Source organism: Corvus hawaiiensis, chromosome 5 (genome assembly GCF_020740725.1).
Source record: "Corvus hawaiiensis isolate bCorHaw1 chromosome 5, bCorHaw1.pri.cur, whole genome shotgun sequence".
In the NCBI taxonomy this organism is placed as follows: domain Eukaryota; kingdom Metazoa; phylum Chordata; class Aves; order Passeriformes; family Corvidae; genus Corvus; species Corvus hawaiiensis.
The window spans coordinates 39,373,758-39,393,288 of record NC_063217.1 but is presented as its reverse complement, the minus strand read 5'-3'; the positions used below and the strand labels follow the sequence as shown (position 1 = coordinate 39,393,288).

At 39.3% G+C, this 19,531-nt stretch overlaps 2 protein-coding genes across 10 annotated transcripts in view; one reads left to right on the top strand and one right to left on the bottom strand.

The window, feature by feature from the left end:
- PALLD (palladin, cytoskeletal associated protein) overlaps positions 1 to 3,266 on the top strand; it is a 199,629-nt gene extending 196,363 nt beyond the window's left edge. For 7 of the 8 annotated variants that reach the window (XM_048303959.1, XM_048303958.1, XM_048303956.1 and 4 more), the window contains 2 exons: positions 54 to 187; positions 1,173 to 3,266. In XM_048303959.1, coding sequence (XP_048159916.1) covers positions 54 to 187; positions 1,173 to 1,345 — 307 coding nt within the window. In that variant the 3' untranslated portion in view covers positions 1,346 to 3,266. Of the gene's footprint in view, positions 1 to 53; positions 188 to 300; positions 352 to 1,172 lie in introns of all 8 variants that reach the window. The other variant, XM_048303960.1, reaches the window with a different exon arrangement.
- Positions 3,267 to 12,855: 9,589 nt separating this feature from the next.
- Positions 12,856 to 19,518, bottom strand: CBR4 (carbonyl reductase 4). Of its 2 annotated transcripts, XM_048303966.1 has the most exons (6): positions 19,412 to 19,518; positions 17,343 to 17,484; positions 16,672 to 16,792; positions 16,076 to 16,212; positions 14,808 to 14,942; positions 12,856 to 13,420 (listed from the first exon to the last, which is right to left on the bottom strand). In XM_048303966.1, exons 2-6 carry the CDS (start codon positions 17,482 to 17,484, stop codon positions 13,242 to 13,244), a joined length of 714 nt encoding a protein of 237 aa, XP_048159923.1. In that variant the 5' UTR covers positions 19,412 to 19,518; the 3' UTR covers positions 12,856 to 13,241. The 2 variants fall into 2 exon arrangements, with proteins under 2 accessions (XP_048159923.1, XP_048159924.1); XM_048303967.1 differs by lacking the exon at positions 19,412 to 19,518 and having other exon boundaries at positions 17,343 to 19,186.
- Positions 19,519 to 19,531: the final 13 nt, after the last annotated feature.

The following is a 19,531-nucleotide window of genomic DNA, read 5'->3' as shown; positions in this document are numbered from 1 at the left end:
GTCTACACTGGTTTGTGATTTAAACAGTAATTTTCTACTTTTCTTTTGATTAGCATGCACCAGGATAACTACGGCTACATTTGCCTGCTTATTCAGGGAGCTACAAAGGAGGATGCTGGCTGGTACACTGTTTCAGCTAAGAATGAGGCTGGGATTGTGTCTTGCACTGCCAGGTTGGATGTTTATAGTAAGTGGCTTCAATTTTTGTGATCATATTAATCCCCTCAAAAGCAACAGTTCTATAAGTTTTGGGTTGTTTACAGAATGGTTTACATTGGTCTCTCTTTCTTTTGTTTATAGTTTCTCCTCAATAGTAAACATCCACTTCAAGACAACAAATGCTCTGTCAAAGTATATTTTACCATCTTTCAGACACCTAAAGCCAAACAAGCTTGCATGCTTTCTGGTTTTGCTTAATACATTAAATATAGCTAATTAACAACAGATAACGGCATGATTATATGATTTTTGTGGATCATTTTTACTGTTGTTTTGCTGGCACTTCCCTAACCTTTTGTATTCTTTTGTTCATTAGTCTGTAATACACCTGTGACAGCTACCAAAAGTACAGTAGATGTTTTTATGGCTTTCTGCTTAATTACTCAGTTTGTTCCAAAGCAGTGTCTTACATAGTGAATGTTTTCTTAAAGAAGTATCTCTTACCAGTCTTCTCATAGCAAAGATTAAGGGGGAGGGGGAAGGGGAGAGACTGATAAAGGATGGTTTCTGGGCTGGTGGTGGAAGTGGGAATTGTGAATTAGAGACTCGGCTCAGCATTCTTCAGCTTACAAGAGGTGGCAACAGCAACCAGATCATTTCCTTTTATATGCAACAACTAACCCTAGAACAGGCCTGTTACTGTAATATGATTACACAAGAACAACCTCCTTGCTGTCACCCTTCCCAGTGGCACAAGGAAATGTAGAAAACAATGCCAAGAGTAACACAGACTGTTGTATTTACTTACCACATTTGAAGGTGAAACTAGATGCTGAGAAAAAAACAAAACAAAACAACAATGCCAAGAAATTAAACAAAATTACCTTTGATATAATGCTTTTCTGCTTCTCAGAAATTAGTATCTCCTTCACAAAGGGTTGACTGAGCATCTGGCACACTTCGGTGCATGGCTCAGGAAGGCTAACACTTTTTCTTTCCTTTTTAATCTACAGCTCAGTGGCAACAACCCCCTCAGCAGACCAAGCCAAAGAAGGTGCGGCCCTCAGCCAGCCGATACGCTGCTCTCTGTGACCAAGGACTAGACATCAAAGCAGCTTTCCAGCCAGAAGCAAATCCAGTCCACCTGACAATGCAGCCTGGCCTGGTAGAGAGCGATGATCTGTAGATTCAACTGCCGCTTCCATCATTTTCTTTCAAAGCAGAAACACTGAAAGCCATTGCCTTGACCAATGATACTCCGATGTCACTTTATGCAAGGGCAGACACCTTCATGTACAAAAGATAAACAACAAACACACTAACCATATATTCCTTATTCATTATACCAAATTAGAAGAATAGATAGATTATTAATAGAAATGTACACATTGCACAACAAATCACACTCACCAGTTCCTTAACCTTTGTTGCTTCATAAGCCTTTTCATAGAGGCCAAAATGCATCAGAGAGAAAGATTTTTCACTACATACCTTCATAAGCAGTAAGTAGATGCTACACAATCTTAATGGTGCAAGATGTTTTCTTCAAGGCTTACCAACAGTTCTAAAATGGCTACATATTCTGACAGCTACGATGAACAAGTGCAATATTATAAAACAGGAAGGGACAAGGAAAAGAAATGCAAGCAAATGCTGTATCTCTGCAAACTGCTTTCTATACAACAATGAAAAAAAAATCTTTCTTTCAATGCTGTTAGTTTGGACATCAACATCCTAACTTTCAATTCATTTGTGTTTTTCCTTTTTACCATCTAGGAGGAGGCTTATTTATAAACGTACAGCAATGGCAGTCTAAGCAGAAGTAATTTAACTTCTGCAGAACAAAGAAGAGCTGACACATAGTAACAATCTACTCCAGATTAGAAATTGGTAACTAGATGGGGAAAAAATAATGATAGTTTGAACCAGTGCAGTGAGTTACTGCAAAGGAGTGGGAGGGGGACTGGGCAAGAGGTTGAAACTCTGGATTTTCCGACAGCAGTCTGTAACCTTGTAATGCTGCCATTCAAGATTCTGAAATTCTAAGGTGAGCTGAAAACTAGGGAGTGTATTTATGGGATGTTTGACTGTTTAAAGCTTGTGTAATATGTATGAGGATTTTAGAAATGTATAGTAAGTGAAAAATGGGTTGAAACTGCAATACGGATTTAAATGACGAGTATACACCACAGGTGATAGGTTTGCAAATCTGAGGAAGTAGAAAATGAAGATAGGCAAAAACATCCAATTTGCTTCTTTTTGTTTTTTCTTCTTAACATAACATGTCTCTGGGAGATTTTATTTTTTCCTTCTCCTGACTGCAGGCAAATGACAACTCTTTTAAGGGGTAGAGTCTGTGCACCATAGGTGAAAAGCCTGAAGGCTGCTTTCAGAATGCAAGGCAAATCCACATGGAAGTGGAGCCCCACTTAAGTCACACCTGACTAGGTAGTTTTAAATTAGAACCAAATGAATTTAAGTTGAAAGGGAGGGACGAAGAATGGATGGAAGAATTACTAGGCCTGACAAGGAAAATGAGTGTTTGATGGTACGAGCTACGATACTTGGCTAGGAAAGGAAAACACTGTATTCCTTATATGAAGCACATATATGGTATCTTTCATTATTTATAATAAAAGTGTTGAAATCTTTTATCTCAGCTCATTTATTCAGAAGTCCTGTACTTAGGGTTTTGTTTGTTGTTTTTTTTTTAATTTTGTAATTGTGTACACCATATATTGCATTACTGCTATACGTGTATTGCTTTGTAAGTACACAAAGTTTGTTTCGTTTTTTAGTGACTAATAAACTTTAGCACACAAGGTAGTACTATTCTGGTGCAAGATATGACTAGTAATGGGGATGGTTAATCTAGATTAATGTCATAGTCTGTCAGGTGGGAATAATCTGATTTTATTCTAGAAGTATGTCATATCTTTTGCCAAATTTTCCTCAACTGTGACATGCTAATTTACTTTTTAGTTTAGCTTCACTAGCATTATTTTGCCACCTTTTATTTGTATTTATAAAAAATGTATTATCATTACTTTGGACTGTTGTGCTGATATAATGTGGGTTTAACATCAATAAATATTACACAAATAGAATTTTTTCTTTCTGGTAAAGATTAATAACTGTTACAGTACAAGCATGCAAATGTAAGATTTTAAATATTATTTAAATTTTAAATATTATGAATACAGATTAAATGAGGCCTATATGCAGCATCTAAAAACTACAGTTTATCAGAATAGTCTGCTTGTGACCTGGAATCTTGTTTGAACAGAACAGAGGAACATTACTCATAAATTCTGAGAAACTTTTGCCAAATAGAAGAACTGGAAGATACTTTTTTTTTAATACATTAGAAAATATGCAGGTCTGGTTTGTGTTTCTAATAATTGCAATATGTCATCACACCTGATTCTAAGTAAAGGGCATGGTTTAAGCACTATTAAATTCATTTAAGAGCCTGATAACAAGACAATATCAAAATTAAAAAAAAAAATTACTTATAAAATCCTGACTATTAACTAGTTTCTCCTTTTTTCAATGTGAAGATACCAGGAAAGGTGCAAGATGATCCATTTTTTCTTTTGGGTTTACATTTCAAGCACTGATCACTACAAACAGGCTTTTGTCAGCAATTAAGTGAGCACTGACATTAATGGCAATATTGCAGCTGAAGTCACTGGAGTTGTGTCTGCTCACAGTACGTTTGGCTTGGGGACTAAAATACTGAGACTGCTTTTTGAGCTTGTTGAAGATGAGGTCATCATCACTTTTTGCCTCTGTATATATGTAGAGACACACTTAAGTAGTAAATCACATCTCTAAGCAGCAACACTGTTTTTATGAAAACATTCAGCTGTTCTGTTACTTAGTTACTGGGACTGTTTGGCCTTACAAAGTCAGAGATAGAAGCGTGGCATAAGCAAATGAACTTCTCAAGCCAAAAAACAAAAATTCTTGGAAGCATCAAAGTAACTTTCAGAAGTTTAATCTCCTTCCACATAGTCCAAAGATAGTTTGTATGACCTGACAGTGTATTTTTGTCATTTTTTAAGACTAAAAAAAGGAGCCTTGACTTTTTACAAGACTTCCAGTTTAGGTATGGGAAGACTTCAAATTATTTAGGAAGCTCATCAGTCCAAGCATATTCATAGCAATCAAAGACTCAATGCAACGATGAGCAGGATGACGACAGAAACCTCTGTCAAGAGTATCAGCAGTGAGGTGCAAAATTCCACATGCATTAAGGTTTTTCCAGCTGGTGGTGCACCTTAGCACACAGTGCCTTTATCCTGCAGCTTGGAGGCAACAGCAACAATTAGTTAACATACACAATTTTCTTCCACCACAGCCAACTGGTGGTTGGGGGTCAAAACCAGTCCAGCTTGAAACCCCAGCTTATAAATCATTGTTTCTTTCTTTATCACCACTTTCAAAGTCTATTTTAGTTCACTTAGGGTGTATGCTAAGAAATGCCTTGATCCTCCACATCTGGACAGCTACATCCTCACCTCTGCAAGTAGCCCAAACAGATTTCATATGTAATTACTTCATGAGCTCACATTATCCAACATGCCATGATGCTGAGGGGATCAGCTGCATGCTCTGGCTGCATGACCCAGCTGCCAAACCCACACCATGCACTACAAACTAATGCAGGACTAGAAATGCCTGCTTTGATTATGCATGTTGGCTAATTCACTCCCTCACAATTCAAATGTACATGCAAGGGGTAGAATTTACTGACATTTATCTCATTCTCCTGAACTGACTAAAAGAAATGGCCTTCCCTCTGCACAGATTTTCTGTTTGAACAGAAATATGAGCATGTAAAACACATCAGGCAGATGGAAACACAATTCCTGCCCCAAGGAATTTACAATGTATTCCAGACATCACACAGTATTCTTTGACTTGTCTTAAAGCTTGCAACTCAAAATTAAGCCAGTTTTCATCCTTTAACAGAAGTGATTAAAGCATAAAATTATCTAATACTGCACTGTATCTCTACTAAAAATGTGTTTGGAACATAATGCTCAGTCACGTCTAGAGCAAAAAAGCCAGACTATGAGCAGCAGTACCTGTACAGCGGTGATTTCAGCAGCCATACAGATGGAGACAAATGAACTTCAGTTCAACACCACCTAGAAGGAGAAATGTTGTGCTTTATAAAACAACTGCAGTGCAACAGGTAACCCTGGGCCAAGTATGTAACTGCTATCACTTTCTAGTTCTGTAGTAGCATAAATCGTCCAGGAACAGCTGCAGAACAAGAAAGCAGAAAAAAATAACAGTACATGGCCACTGCACAGAATGATTACAACACTTGAAGAAGGAGCTCTACAAATCTCATCACACTGAATGGATTATGGTAGGACTTTTCCCCTATGTATTTAACAACGTCGTTTCAGGGAAACATATTGTCACGCTTTTTTGGACAACTCTTGGCCCAGACATCACAGAGTACTTCTAGAGAACTGAGAGTACAAAACCCAGATTGCCAAACACAGGACCTATCTGAGCTACTAGAAAGGTGCTGGAAATACGAGAAGACTTTCTATACACCAGGCAACACACCTGTAATCTATTGCAAATTAAGGACATCTCCATGTTGGTGTCCTGAAAATTATGGTGAGCTATAAAATTACTCTCCATTCTGTATATGCCTTCCAACAACAGAGTTACAAGAGCCTGCAGAGAATGGATGCAGTTCCAGTCTGCTGCTGGCAGGGACATCTCACCATCAAAAATCATACATGCACACTAAATGACATCTAAAAAAACCACGAGAAATTACTGTATTCCTTCTTTTCTCTGAAGTTGCAGGAAGTTTTCAGTAGAAATTTACCAACTATCTGAAAAAGCGGCATAAAAGGTCATACTGAGAGGAGAATTAAAACACTGCAACTGAGAGCTTTTAACAGGTCATGGGCATACAGGTGTCGAGAGTACAGCCTCCAGCACAGACCTGGAACATATAGTTTAGTGCATTCAGCATTAGAAATACCGAGCTGGGAGATCTGCAAGTTAGAATTCCCAAAACATCAAACTGCTTCACTAACAAGCTTCAGCAATACCATATAATCGGTTTGCAGTTATTCTTAAACAATTTCTTTTAAATCATGCAGCGATTTCAAACCCATCAGCATGCTACACATGCAAGGGGCACTTCAGTACCAGCAGCCTGGGAAATGTTGAGGAACATCCACACAACTCCATTTGCTCTGTGACATCTGCCCCCCATGCTCCCACTGCCCTAATGTGTGTGTAATGATACCAAGTTAAGCTTTGGTGGCTTCTACTTGGATGATGTCTCACTGCATTTGGTGCCGACAAACTCAAACTGGCAATTTTGTTATATACAATGAACAAAAAATATCCCAGACTTTAACAGAGAGGAGCTGTTAACATAAAAAATAAAACCATAAAAATACCAGAACAGTTGTGATTATAGTCATGCTGACCCAAAGATGTCTGGCAAGGTACAGGCAGCATTTTTTACTGAGACATATCTACAGCAAAAAGGAGCCTTTAGCGTATGATCTGAAATTGAACACAATGTGTGTGTGAAAATCAAATATGACTTGGGACTTAGAGTTCTTACTTCTTCAGGCACTAAGCACACCCAATGACTTCTCTCCACAACTACACTTGACCAGTCTTTTCAAATATTGATTAACTGAATCAAGTGGGTGCACCTGACCTTGAAGAGTTCATTTTGCTTTACTTAAATCAACTACACTGTTGCCTCCAGAAAAAAAGTCACATAACTGCAATGGACAATATATCTTTCAGTGTCATGCAAGACAACCTCTCTCTCACACTGTGCAACGCATCAAAGTAGGAAAATTTGTCCTACAGCAATAAATAATCATTACAATGTATGTTTTAACTGTAGTTAATAATGTAACAAAGAGATTTTGCAAGCTGGGATTTAGATATCCAGTTTCTATCCAAATTTTACTGATCTCAGTTTGAAATCCATTCCATCTTTAAAAGTCATGCCTTACAACCTCCAGCAGCTCAGGATATATGGAACTGGGTTTTACAAAACAAGTAACAGGGATGCCAGCCATCAGCTTTGCATCTACACAGGCAACTCCACTTCCCTAAAACAATACAGCTTTACTCACCGAGACATTACTAACACAATAATGCCTTAGGATAGAGTGCCCTCAGGAGGCCACAATGAAATCTTTTCACGGGATACAACCCTAACTCACTCAGCATGCACCAACTCAGCCAAATTATATACTTCCATTACCTTAGTCTGCAAAAACTGTTCTCCACCAGAGCTCCTCCTTACAGCTGCAATATTTTTTAAAAATCCCAAACCAAAACCACCTCATGAATAGTTTATGTGTCTTACTACAAACTTTTACTGACAGTAATCACAGAATCACAGATGGTTTGGGTTGGAAGGAACCCTAAAGATTATCTAGTTCCCAGCCCCCTGCCGTGGGCAGGGACACCTCCCACTAGACGAGGTTGCTCAGAGCCCTGTACAGCCCATCAACTGCAACAGATGCCTGAAGAGCAAGAGGAGACTGTTTGTGTTAGACAGTGAGGTCACTACAGCAAGTCCTAAGCTACAAACATATTTCTTTAGAGACAAGCAGAAGTAAGGCTCCAATGACCTCCCCAGGACAAAAGATGAACAAGAGTAATCCATCATTTTCCCAAACATTAGAAAAATGCAGAGAAGACATACAAAACAATTAACTTTCTAGGTCTGCAATATGCTTCAACTAAACCCCAGAACATGCAAATCTCACTACCTATGAACTTTGAACTGAATCCAACTCAAAGCCAACAGAAGAACAATTTTAGGTTTCCTAACTTGGCAATGACAAGGCAGGTCACAGAAATGAGTAAATACTGCAGTACACAACCTTCTTTTAGCAAGGATATCCTCTCTGAAGCAGGAACCCCGCTGAGTAAAAACTCAAAGCAATAATTATGGGTGAGTCAGAAAGGGGGTTGCTGTGTAAGAGGACTGCATGCTGAATTAAATGACAGCTGCAAAAGCAGTCACCCTCAAAACATGGCCTTGATGGTCTCTTTAGAAATTCTGTGGTAGTACTGAAAAGCCATGTAGAAACCAGTGACATGGGGTGGGGTAGGAGAAAAGATCTGGAATAAAACAGAGTAAATTAAAGACCAGACTTGCACTGCAGCCTTCTTGAAATGCTCCCACAACCAGGTGGATGAGGTGAAGCTTCAATGCATGTCTGAAAAAACAATTCTAGGAAGAGGACTACAGATTCTTTAGAAACTGCAGAAACATGGAGTAGTGGGAATCCATAAAATACTCTGTTAAAGAGAAAAAAAAAGCAAAAAGATGTTGGTACTTAAGAGATTATAAGAGAGTTTTAAGCAACATAGCAGGTGAAGAAACATCAGATGGGTAAGAGCACAGTCTCTCACTTCCATTAGGAATGGAATCACAGAAACTATGTATGTCTGATAAGATAGTGGACTGAAGTTTTCAGAATTCAATTGAGAAGTCACTGTAAGTCAGTCAAGTGCACAGTCTGACTCGCAAACACCCATATGCAAAAACCCCCCAAACATTTATATACAGCTTGGCATAAATGCCAGCAGCACAAGATATAAAGCCTGAATGTCTGCTTTTAATCAAGGACAGTGACAAAACAGACATACCAGAAATATGATGGAAGGAAGATTAAAAAAGTAAGATATTGATACAAAATATATAGGAGAGTCATAAAACTAAATATCAACACATTAAATAATCCAATCAAATAGGGATTGAATTTCCAAAACTAGCAAGGTAAACTCTGTTATTAGACAATATCAGTACCAACACCATTACAATGGTAGCCACAGCTATGACATCTGAGGTGTGTAAGGCCAGCAATGTAACTGTGATGACAGACAGCAGTTATGAGTATGTTGGATAAATATCCCACTGAAGAGGCCAAGATCACTTTTTTAATATATTCTTTTTCATGCAGCTGATCAAGGCCACCCAACTCTGGCTGTGGTCCCCAGGGCCATACAAGGCCTGAGCCAAAACGCTGTTTTCAAATACTGGGGTTTTTTTAATGGTGACTTTTATTTCTGCAAGTCTATTGACCAAGTTCATTAATAAAGACAGCAGTCCACTACCACAGACTTCCATAAAAAAGAAGCAACATACAATAAGAAAATATTGAAGTGAAGCCAAAAAGACAAGTCAAAATTAAGATTCAGTGCCCAATGACAACATTAAGATTGAATGTACTGAACTTCAGTACAACAACTTTAAATACACACCTCAAATTAAACTTATTTTTGTGGGCAGGTGGAAGCTCCTAGCATTTAAACATCAACCTTTGTAAAACCAGCAGTCTAGCTTTAGGAGTCAAATGGAATCAGTCACTGAATGTAACATTTACAGACAGGTCAGAGCGCAGAGGAAAAATCTGCAGAAGTGCATTGACACTGACCAGCACCTCAGGAACAGGAACTGTGCCCAAAGAAGGGAAGCAGATGGTCAAAGTAAAAAGCAAAGTGATCAGGGAAGGAAAGACCACTGAGGAAAAAAAATCCCCAGACTGAACAAAACCCTACAATCAGTTTTTGATACCATGCAGGAACTTGAAAACCTTTACAGGCCACTTGAAGCTTTTACTCCTCAGAGCAAAACATCAGGAGAGGTTACAGAGGAAAGAGTGACAAATGGGAGAAGATGGGGGGCTATCACTCCCCAATTCTAAAAGATACCAAGTAACTGCAGTGTGAAACTTCTGAGTGAAACCTGCCTTGTTATCAAGCGACTGGAAGCTGGCAAAAGTGACAGCAAGTTTTTGTGATTTTAGTGGGTGGAAGGACCACTTGTTTTTTAAGAAGGGATTCCAGAGGGGTCCAGGGAACTAAAGACCAATTCTATTTTTCTGTACATAGCAAACTGCCAGAAATTGTTCTAAAGCCAAGAAAACAACAGGTTAAACATACAGAGCTGCTTTTGCAAAGGAAAAGTCATGTTTGATAAACATTTTAGAGTTCTTCTAAATAGGAACTTAAAAGAGATGAGAGTACAGAGATCTAATAATGGTGCATGTTTGAAATTCTAAAAGGCATCTGACACATTCCCTTGCCAAAAACTATTAAAGATGCTGTGCTGCCAAAAGAAGTTGTCATATCAGTACACCGTTTAAAGATAGAAGACAAAGGGTATGAATCAGCAGCTGTTGTTTCCTAAGGATGTGCAGTGCCAACAGAACACCCCAGGCACCTCTGTTGGGACAGGCAAAGTACAATCCCTATTTCTAAGGGTTCTGAGACAGCAGTTTCTGAACACCACAGTGCACTCCAGGAACACTAAGTTACTCAAAGTAACAAACGGATTAAGGAATTAGAAAACTGCAGAACCATTTCACTGAGGAAACAGGTGTTAAAACCAGCAAACTAATCTCATTGTAGATATTTGAGAACAATTTATGCTGAAAAAAATACAAATATTCAGACCTTTACATAGATATATAGAAACGGACTCCAAGTTGACCATTAATTATTAGGGACTGAGTTATTGGTCTGAAAATATAACTGCAAAGGTTAGGAAAAAGCAAAACACTTTTATCATTTTTGGAAACAACATAAAGCAAAACATAAAACAATTTAATTTTTTAAAAATAGATCCACAGTGAATTCTGCAAGAAGTTCTATCTGTTTCTCTGTCCTTGAGAAACTGGAAAAGTAAAGCAAAGTTTAACACAGACAATACAAGATATAAAAGAGCTCTCTAGCAACAAACAATTAAAAGAAATACGTTTCTTCAGTATGAAACAGAAACAATGAAGGCAGGCAGGATAAGACAGAGGTCTACAAAATCAAAAGCAAAACAGAGAGAGCACCAGAGGGCTGTTTTTAATGCCTGCAGGCCTCAACCAGAGCTACCCATTGGTGGGTTCAAAAATCCCAGTCACAAACTGCGGGAGGTACCAGAGTCTTCTAAGGAGACACACACCTGCTCTGTCACCCGCCCTGGACATTCCCCTCTTCCCCTGCCCGAGACATCACACCAGGCTAGACAGAACCAGGATTATGTTAACCAGTTTTCAGTTCTAATTTACCAGTCTGGAGAAAAGGGGGAAAAAAGCTTTTTAAAAGTATGGTTTAAAGCTACCAACACTTCAGTCTGGTCTTGTGGCAACAGCAATAATAGAAACATAGCATGCCACAGTAATTTCTTTAAAAAGTTTCAGTACATACTGAGATTCTTCTGACAGCATTATTTCAGCTTTTAATTGCAAATGTAAACTAAAAATTCCATTGTAATAATTTATTTAACAACTCCCTTAACAAAAAAAAAAAAAAAAAAAATTAGGGTCAGAACTCACTACAAGGGAATTATTTCATGTTTCTTAGGTTTGGCTTTTGGTCAAGGTATGTCACACAGGCTTTGTTTGTAAAATACAAACCATAGGTATGGGCAGCAGCCAAGTCACTGACATATTCCTATTCGACTAGTAAGAATGTACCAGCTGTCCTTCCTCACCTTCAGTGCCCTTGGAAAAAATTCATGTAATCTCTGGCCAATTCCTTCTATCAAGGAAAAACATAATTAGCAATTATATTTTTGGTGCAAAGACCCATATGACACATAACAGCAGTAACAGGAAAATAAGGAATCCTGGAAGGATTACTTTCAGTGGTATTTTATATTCCAAAGTGAGTAGCACAACCAACTGTAAAATCTCCTGATCATACAAGTATTCCTTGTATTATTTCTCAATGCATACCTGCAAGAAGCTTGAACATGCACTGTCTTCTGGCACAAAGACAAAACATCTCAGCTGCACAAATGAAGAAAATCTCCGACTTTAAAGACTCAGTTATCATCACAGAGATCTCTTCTTTCTGTACTGTGCTGTGTGCCAAGATGGGAAGTAATTCAAAAGCTGAATCAACATCTGGATCATGATGCAATGAACACCAGAGCTAAGAAGTGAAGGTCCTGAACCACATTCATATTTTTCTTCAGAGATAATAAAAGCATCAATTATCAAAAATTACTTGAGCTCAATAGAAAAGCCTGAGGTCAAACATTTGGTAAGTTTTCAGCAAGACGGGAACACTCAGAATCATTTACAGCAGAATAATTACTCTGCTTCAAACGTTGCTTTGAATAAAATAAATGGCTATTTTATTGACTGTACATACATATGAGGGAGCATCAAATTAACAGCTGAACTGAGTGTTCATGATGATACAGGGCAAAACACCTTGACTTCGTGCTCTGCAAGTGATACATGTTCTAAACATCTACTGAGTCCTTGATAAGTCTCTTATGCAGCAAGGTCTGCAGCTGTAGTGTTCAGCAGTGCATGTGCAGCTCAAGCTGAGAACATGACAGGATTAGCAGCTCCAGTGCTGTAACAGTCCTTCATGGCCACACACAAGTGCCACTGGATTGAGTGCTGTACATTCATTCAGGAATGGAACTGAGTAGGGTTTGTCTTTATAAAAACACATTGCATATAATTAAATCTCCTAAAGGCAATTCAGGTAAGCTGAAGATCTAGAAGTTCCTAGCTTTGTAGTGTTAGGTACAAACAAACAAAGCTCAAAGGAAACTCCTTGCTACTTTGTAGGGAATAACTGATAAGAATGCAAAACTATGCAGTTCACAATCTCTGCCGTACTTGAAAAACTTGATGCAATCATACCTGCCACCCATTAAACATGTCTCTGCACTTTATTAACCTTGGTGTAACATGATAATTCAAATAAAATCTCACTCTACCCCAAATTAGAAAACAAGACTTTATAAAAATACAGTGCTTTAAAAACGTATCAGCACATTATTAAAGCTATCACCATATCAAAACCAGATCTTTTTCAAATTGTTTCATGCACAGACTTTGTAATACCAAACAGACTCTTTCAGGCAGCTAAACATACACATTGCACTTCACTGCTGCTGAATTTCTCCTCTGACCAAATAAGACTAAGTCAATTATGTACATCAGTCTTTAAACATTTTCCAACCCTCTCCCTTCATTTAGTATATATTTCTATGTTACCAACATGACATTAAAGCAGTCATTTATTCAAGGTAGTACTTAGGTCATAAGCTGCAAGCCTCCATCTACAACCAGAACACTCCCTGTAACATATGGAGATTCTAGAAGAAAGACAACAGCTTGTGCAACTTCATGAGGCTCTCCAAATCTTCCAAGGAGAATTGCTTTCTTCAACTGATCTTCTTCCAAATGAGCTGTCATCTCTGTGTGAATAAAGCCTAAGAGCAGAGAGATATATGAAGAGTTACCTAACCTTCAACTAAATTTATCTAGTGGATTTCCCACTGAATCCTACAAAGTGAAATCTATTACCAGGATTCAGCACCAGCTACCATTCTTCAAAGTCTCCAAAGCAGCCCACATCATTTGATGGCCAAGAACACTTTTTTATCTAACCAATAAAATACCTTTCAATTTTGGAAACAGTGATGCAATAATGAAAATGCAGAGATCTACAGAAGTCCATGAAAGAAAAAAAAAAACCAAACACCAAACAACCAAGCAAGAAAGGGTAATTAAAATTCAGTCCCAAACCCATATTTAGTATCACTTTTCTGAAAGACAAAATATACTCATTTCACCAAAGTGTTCTCAATTAAAATACAAGCACAAAATGTCTGGCAAGAAACCCTCTCAGCCTTGAAAGTGATTTTGAGTTATATTTTAGAACTTATGACAGCGCTTGAATAACTTCTATTAGAGCACTCACTTGAAGAATATTTCTTGACATTTTTGAAGGACATTTTTTACAATTTTCCATTATCTGAGATTTGGCTTTCCCACTGCTGCACAACTCTACACACAAGGTGCAGCTTCATAAAGAGCTGATCTTACCTGCTTTCTAGCTGCCATCAAGAAGGGAAAGTCTCCCTTTTGCTTTCTACTGTAAAACTGCCCCTTTATGATGGCTGTGGAAGAGCTGCTCAACTCACTAAAGAATAAAAGTATTTTTCCTGCCTAGTTCACAAGCTGAACAGGTTCATGCAGAATTCTGAAAGGCATCAGAGGTAGCAGAAGGTAAGCAGCAGTGTACACAGTTATGAGTGGAAAAACTATATAGAAAGGATTTTTCCTTAAGGGTGGTGGTTTGCTTGAACTAGATCATCTTATGAAATCACAGCCTTTACTCACAGAAATAACTTTTAGGACTCCCTCCTTTTATTACAGGGAGACAGGGCTGCTTTTATGACAGCTTCTCATGGTCTGTCATGTTTCTCTAATAACAAATAAGCATTCTCTAGCTGGAGACAAGGATAGCTCTCTGTCTATAATTAGTTCTAATCTTTCCATCTGCAAGGACAGCAAGTTTTGAAGAAGAAACAAAGGAAAAAAGAAAGACATTTATTATGTAATAATAACCTCTATAGAAACAGGTAGGCTTACTCTTCCAAATTTCTCAGTGTTCCCTTAAAAAGACTGAGAGTTTTCTAAAAGAATGTATTATACTTTAAACATACAAACAAACAAAAGATACTAAAAACATTTACTTACACAGCTGAAGAAAATAATAACAATTTGCCTTAAGTTACTTTCAGAGTACAAGAAATATCCACAGTCTTAGTGAATTGCAACAGTCAAGCACACAGGAATTCCTCAAAAACTGACCTGGAGCAACAACGTTGACTCGAATTTGCTTTTTTGCTACTTCTTTAGCAAGAGAGCGTGAAAATCCAACTAATCCTGCTTTGGTAGCACTATACACACTTTGACCAGAGTTGCCTTTAAGTCCTACAATACTCCCTAAAATAAAGAAGCATCAAAGAGAAGATTAAATGGGTAACTTGAAACCTTGTACTAGCTTTATCATTTTAGTTTTAAACTTGGAATCAGAAATGAGATCCCAAGAAAATGAGTAAAATATGTATTACTTTATGCACTTTATCCTGCTAAGATAAGCAAAACCCCAAGTATCTGTGATTTTTGTACAATCCATGTACCTATGTTGACCAACAGGCACCATGAGAGTAAAATGAAGACTTTCTAAGAGAAAGTATCCTCCCCCTGATCAAATAAAAGAAGAAAGAAACTGACTGTACCTATCAATTCTTAGTTAATAGCCAGCAGCTGGTAGATCTAGATTTTGGAAGAATTGGTTAAGAATAGTATCTTAGGTTACAATGTAAGATGTAAGCAAAAATATCTATTCTATCACCAGCTGTTAAAACCAGGTGGGGCAATGTTCTTTATCTCTTCCATGACACATCCCTGATAACTCTCTCCAGAGGGATGTCTTCTGTTTAATGGGCTATCAAGCCTCACTGCATGACTCATAGAATTACATCATCCCATTGTGAGATGCTCCACCCAGGGGGAGGAACCAAGCATTCCTACCCGGATATAATCTGGGGTTTGGAGCACCTCAGTCAGCCCTACCTAGCGGATTCCCAGAGGACAAGAGCTACCACTGCACCCTCAGGTGAAGAGCAGACCCTTCTACAGGATCACTGCTTCAACAGGACCACTTCATCTGGACTGCTACCACCACCCTGACTAACAGGGTGTCAGGCTGTATCCTGACTCTGTCAGTGTTCTTGTACTGTTGCATTTATTTTAATTTTCTTATTAAATTATAATTCTGACTTGCAATCTCCCACTGGTTTGTTTTCAAACTAGTACAAATAGCAAAATTCTTTTTTCAATAAAATATAAACTCTGAGGTGTTTATTACTGAAAAAAAGCTGGTTTTCTATTTAGAAGTTGCTGAAATTACACAAAAGAATAAGCATTCATCAAGAAATGCTAAATATAGAATGCCTAAATACAAGGAAAAGGAAAACAAGTCAGTTGCAACAAGTAATGTAGTATGTTACACCTGCTAAACATTTCTGGAAGATTAGTACACAAAATTCTACTGGCTTACACAAGTAACTTACCTATATTGACAATAGCACCTCCCTGTTGTTGAATCATGGCCTTTACAGCAGCTTTGCAAGTCAACATCGTTCCCAAAAGGTTGGTGTGAATCTGGGCTATCATATCTTCAGTCTTGGTTCTCAGTAACAAACCATCCCTGACAAACAAACCAAAAAACCCCCAAGGAACTCGCTAAACAACCCCACTGATCACATGTACTCTTAAAAAATGACTGTTGATAGAATATTAATGGGGGTGTATGTGGTTCTATACATTTGAGCATTCAAAATGCAACACAGCAAGAAACAAGTTACCCATGCTTCTGGCCATAGAGCCTCTTTTGCAGAGAGGTATCAAGCACTGTTCTGGACCATTTGGGGGGAAAAAATGGAAGAAAGAGTAGAGGGGGAACTCAGAATGCAGAAACTACAGTGAAAGCTGTATCATCTGTTAGCATTTTACTGCCATCAGGAACAAAATACTGGCAAGCACTTAATATTGTTGGCAGATGTGCTCATTAGCAACTATCTTACGAAATGCAAAGGTTGAGAGCACCTTACAGAGAGCTGCCTTCGTATAGCATTAAGTACCTATAGTCTTGTAAGGAGCAACCAACCTGTTGATCCCAGCTGCATTAACCAAGTAGTTAATAGGACCCAAATTCCTCTGCATCTCCTCAAAAGTCTTTTGGACTTCTTGTTCACTGGACACGTCACAGCTAAGTGCCAGATGTCCTGCTGTATTGAAATATATATAACATCAAAATAAACAGTAAAAGCTGTATATAATTCATAAACCTTCTTCTGAATTTATCAACTCAGTTGTAAAACAGATGTTGAACTTGTTACAATTTAAGGAACCTATTTAATGCCCAAATAATTAAATACAGACAATTTTCAAGTATTGTATTAATTAATAATGTGAAAATTCCTTGTTTTGTATTTTTTGCCTTTTGAAATCAGAAGTTCAGCATGAGCAGACTGGTCTCAGTTCTAGCTTGTTCAGGAGCTGAGGATGACTCAATTCACACCACCTTCCTGTTGTGAACCGGAACAATTCCATTCATCTTAAAATTCCTATAATGCAGATTAAATAGGTAACCTGCTTTCTCAACGACTATTGTGAAAACAAAATTGTACCAATACAGCTTTTTTTTTTTTTTTATTTCTCACTCTTTATTTTCCTTTTCATCTAGTTAAACAATAAGGGGTTTTTAATGACTAGCTATTTTTACAAGTCACCTAAGCACGGGACAGTGAGGAGATAACTGCACAGCAGCATACATACCACCAAGATTCCGTGCAGTGGTCTGGGCCACATCCAGATTTCTAGCAATGATGGCCAGGCGGCAGCCCTTCTGTGCCAGGAGCTCTGCCACAGCTTTGCCTATTCCACGGGATCCTCCAAAAATGGCACAGACCTTGCCCATCTTCAAAATAATTCACAAATTGCAAATAAACCACAAACTTCATGTGCAATACAGCAAGACAATAGCTGCTATTCTTGGCAACATCACAGCCTTTACCCATTTGTAGCAGTTTGTAATAGCGGGTTATAGAATTAGTGATTTGTTGCTTTTTTATTCATCAAAAAAAATAAACAATTGAACTAAATTAGGCACAGCTTCCACAAATGAAAGTTAATTCTTAAATACTTCTGAACTAGTAAAAACAAAAATCACACATGTTACCTAGCATTCCAATACCAGAGTTATGGTAACTCCTATTCAAGGGATAAATTATGTGATTTATGTACCTAAAGGCCACAATGTATCGTTCAGCTGCTTATTCAAAGCCGATGTACCGGTTGTAATTATATTATTCTTGCAATCACTATTCTTGTGCTGAAGTCATTTAGCCTCAAGGTCTCACTCCATCCAAAGTATCTGTCTTGGACACCACCAGTGCAAATGTTACTGAGTACAATTCGAAACTATTGTATTTACACTGGTTTAATACTGTCAGACTATGTTTTACCACTAGCCTGGGGTTTTTTGTTTCTGCTTTTGAAGGAAGCAAAAAAAGCTTTTTGAAATACAAAATGATCGTGAAGTAGCTAGCTTTGATGTTTAGAATGGTGCACACAAAGAAAGTACTTCTGTAGAATGATCTTTTATTCTGCAAGCTCTGGAAACCAATCAGCTGTTTTGGGATTTCCTGAGGAGATGGAAGCAGAATCCAAGCAATAATAATGAATCTTTTTTCCATACATTTGAATAAATCCTTTTTGAACCCAATTATATTGTCTTCATAACATCCTGAAGCAATGAGTTTCATTATTTGTGGGAAAGTACTTCCTTTTGTTCTTAATTTGCTTTCTGATTAGATAATTTTATGCATTTCTCCTCATAACTTCCCCTTACTGTTTCACTCTCCACCTGAATCCTCTTTCAGGTCTATTCAGTTACTCCTACACATATGGAAGCTATTCAGTACCTCACTAAAGAGTGTCTGAATCCTTAGACCTTACCCTTGGCCTCACTGAGGTCCATTAAACCCTTCTGGATGAGTGATAACCAGAACAGCACACAGTACTAAGCATACCAGGCCACCACCAACTCATGCAACGGCATGATGGTTTTGGTCCTCTGTGACAGAGTCTGAACAAGCAGACGTTCTGTCCTTTTCCCTAACAAAGTATTCACAAGTGCCTGAAACCAACCCACACGTCTGCTTTTCCTGGCAAGTTCTTGGAACAGAGAAAGCCCCTTGTGCATCAACCAGGCATTCACAGGTGGGGCACAGGGCCCGCCTGCAACGCAGTAATGTACAGTTTGTGCTTTAACACAGAAACGCCATACAGGCTCCTTGCAGTTGGGACTTGGGAGAAAAAAGCTGCAGCAGGAGTAATGACCTGCTGTTCCCTGGATAGATAACCGAAGGGAAAACCGGGTGTCTTTGGAGCAACAGGCACTCGCAAGCACCTATACGACCTTTCCGAACCAAGCACGCAACGCGTGACCCCGGGGCTCCAATGACACCACCCCACGGCACTCGGCTGCCAGCCCAAGTAGGGCACCTTGAAGCAACGGCGAGCGGCATTCCCGCAGCCCTCCCTCCTTCCGTCCCCCGTCCGTGCCGGCAGCGCGGCCGAGCTCGGCTCCCGCTCGCGGCCCGGCTGCAGGTGGAGCCCTCGGCACGGACAGCGGGAAGCGCCGCCGCCGCCGGGCCCGCGGGGGACGCCGGGACGCGCAGCCCGCGCGCCGCCGGTGCCACGGTGGCAGCGCGGCCGCTCCGCGCCGTCCCTGCGTCCCTCCGTGTCCCTCCCCGCCACGAGCCAGGCGCGGGCTGCGCCTGCCGCCCCGCCACGGCTACAGGAGAAGGACGGGAGAACGTGTTCCACGTGCGCTCCGGTACCTCCCGGCCGCGGGCTCGCTGCCCTCACGGAGCGCGTTTCCCTGTCCAGCGAGGCCGGCTCCGCTCCGCGCTGAGCGCAGGCGTCACGGGGTGCGGCGTGACGTCACCGGCAGCGGCCCG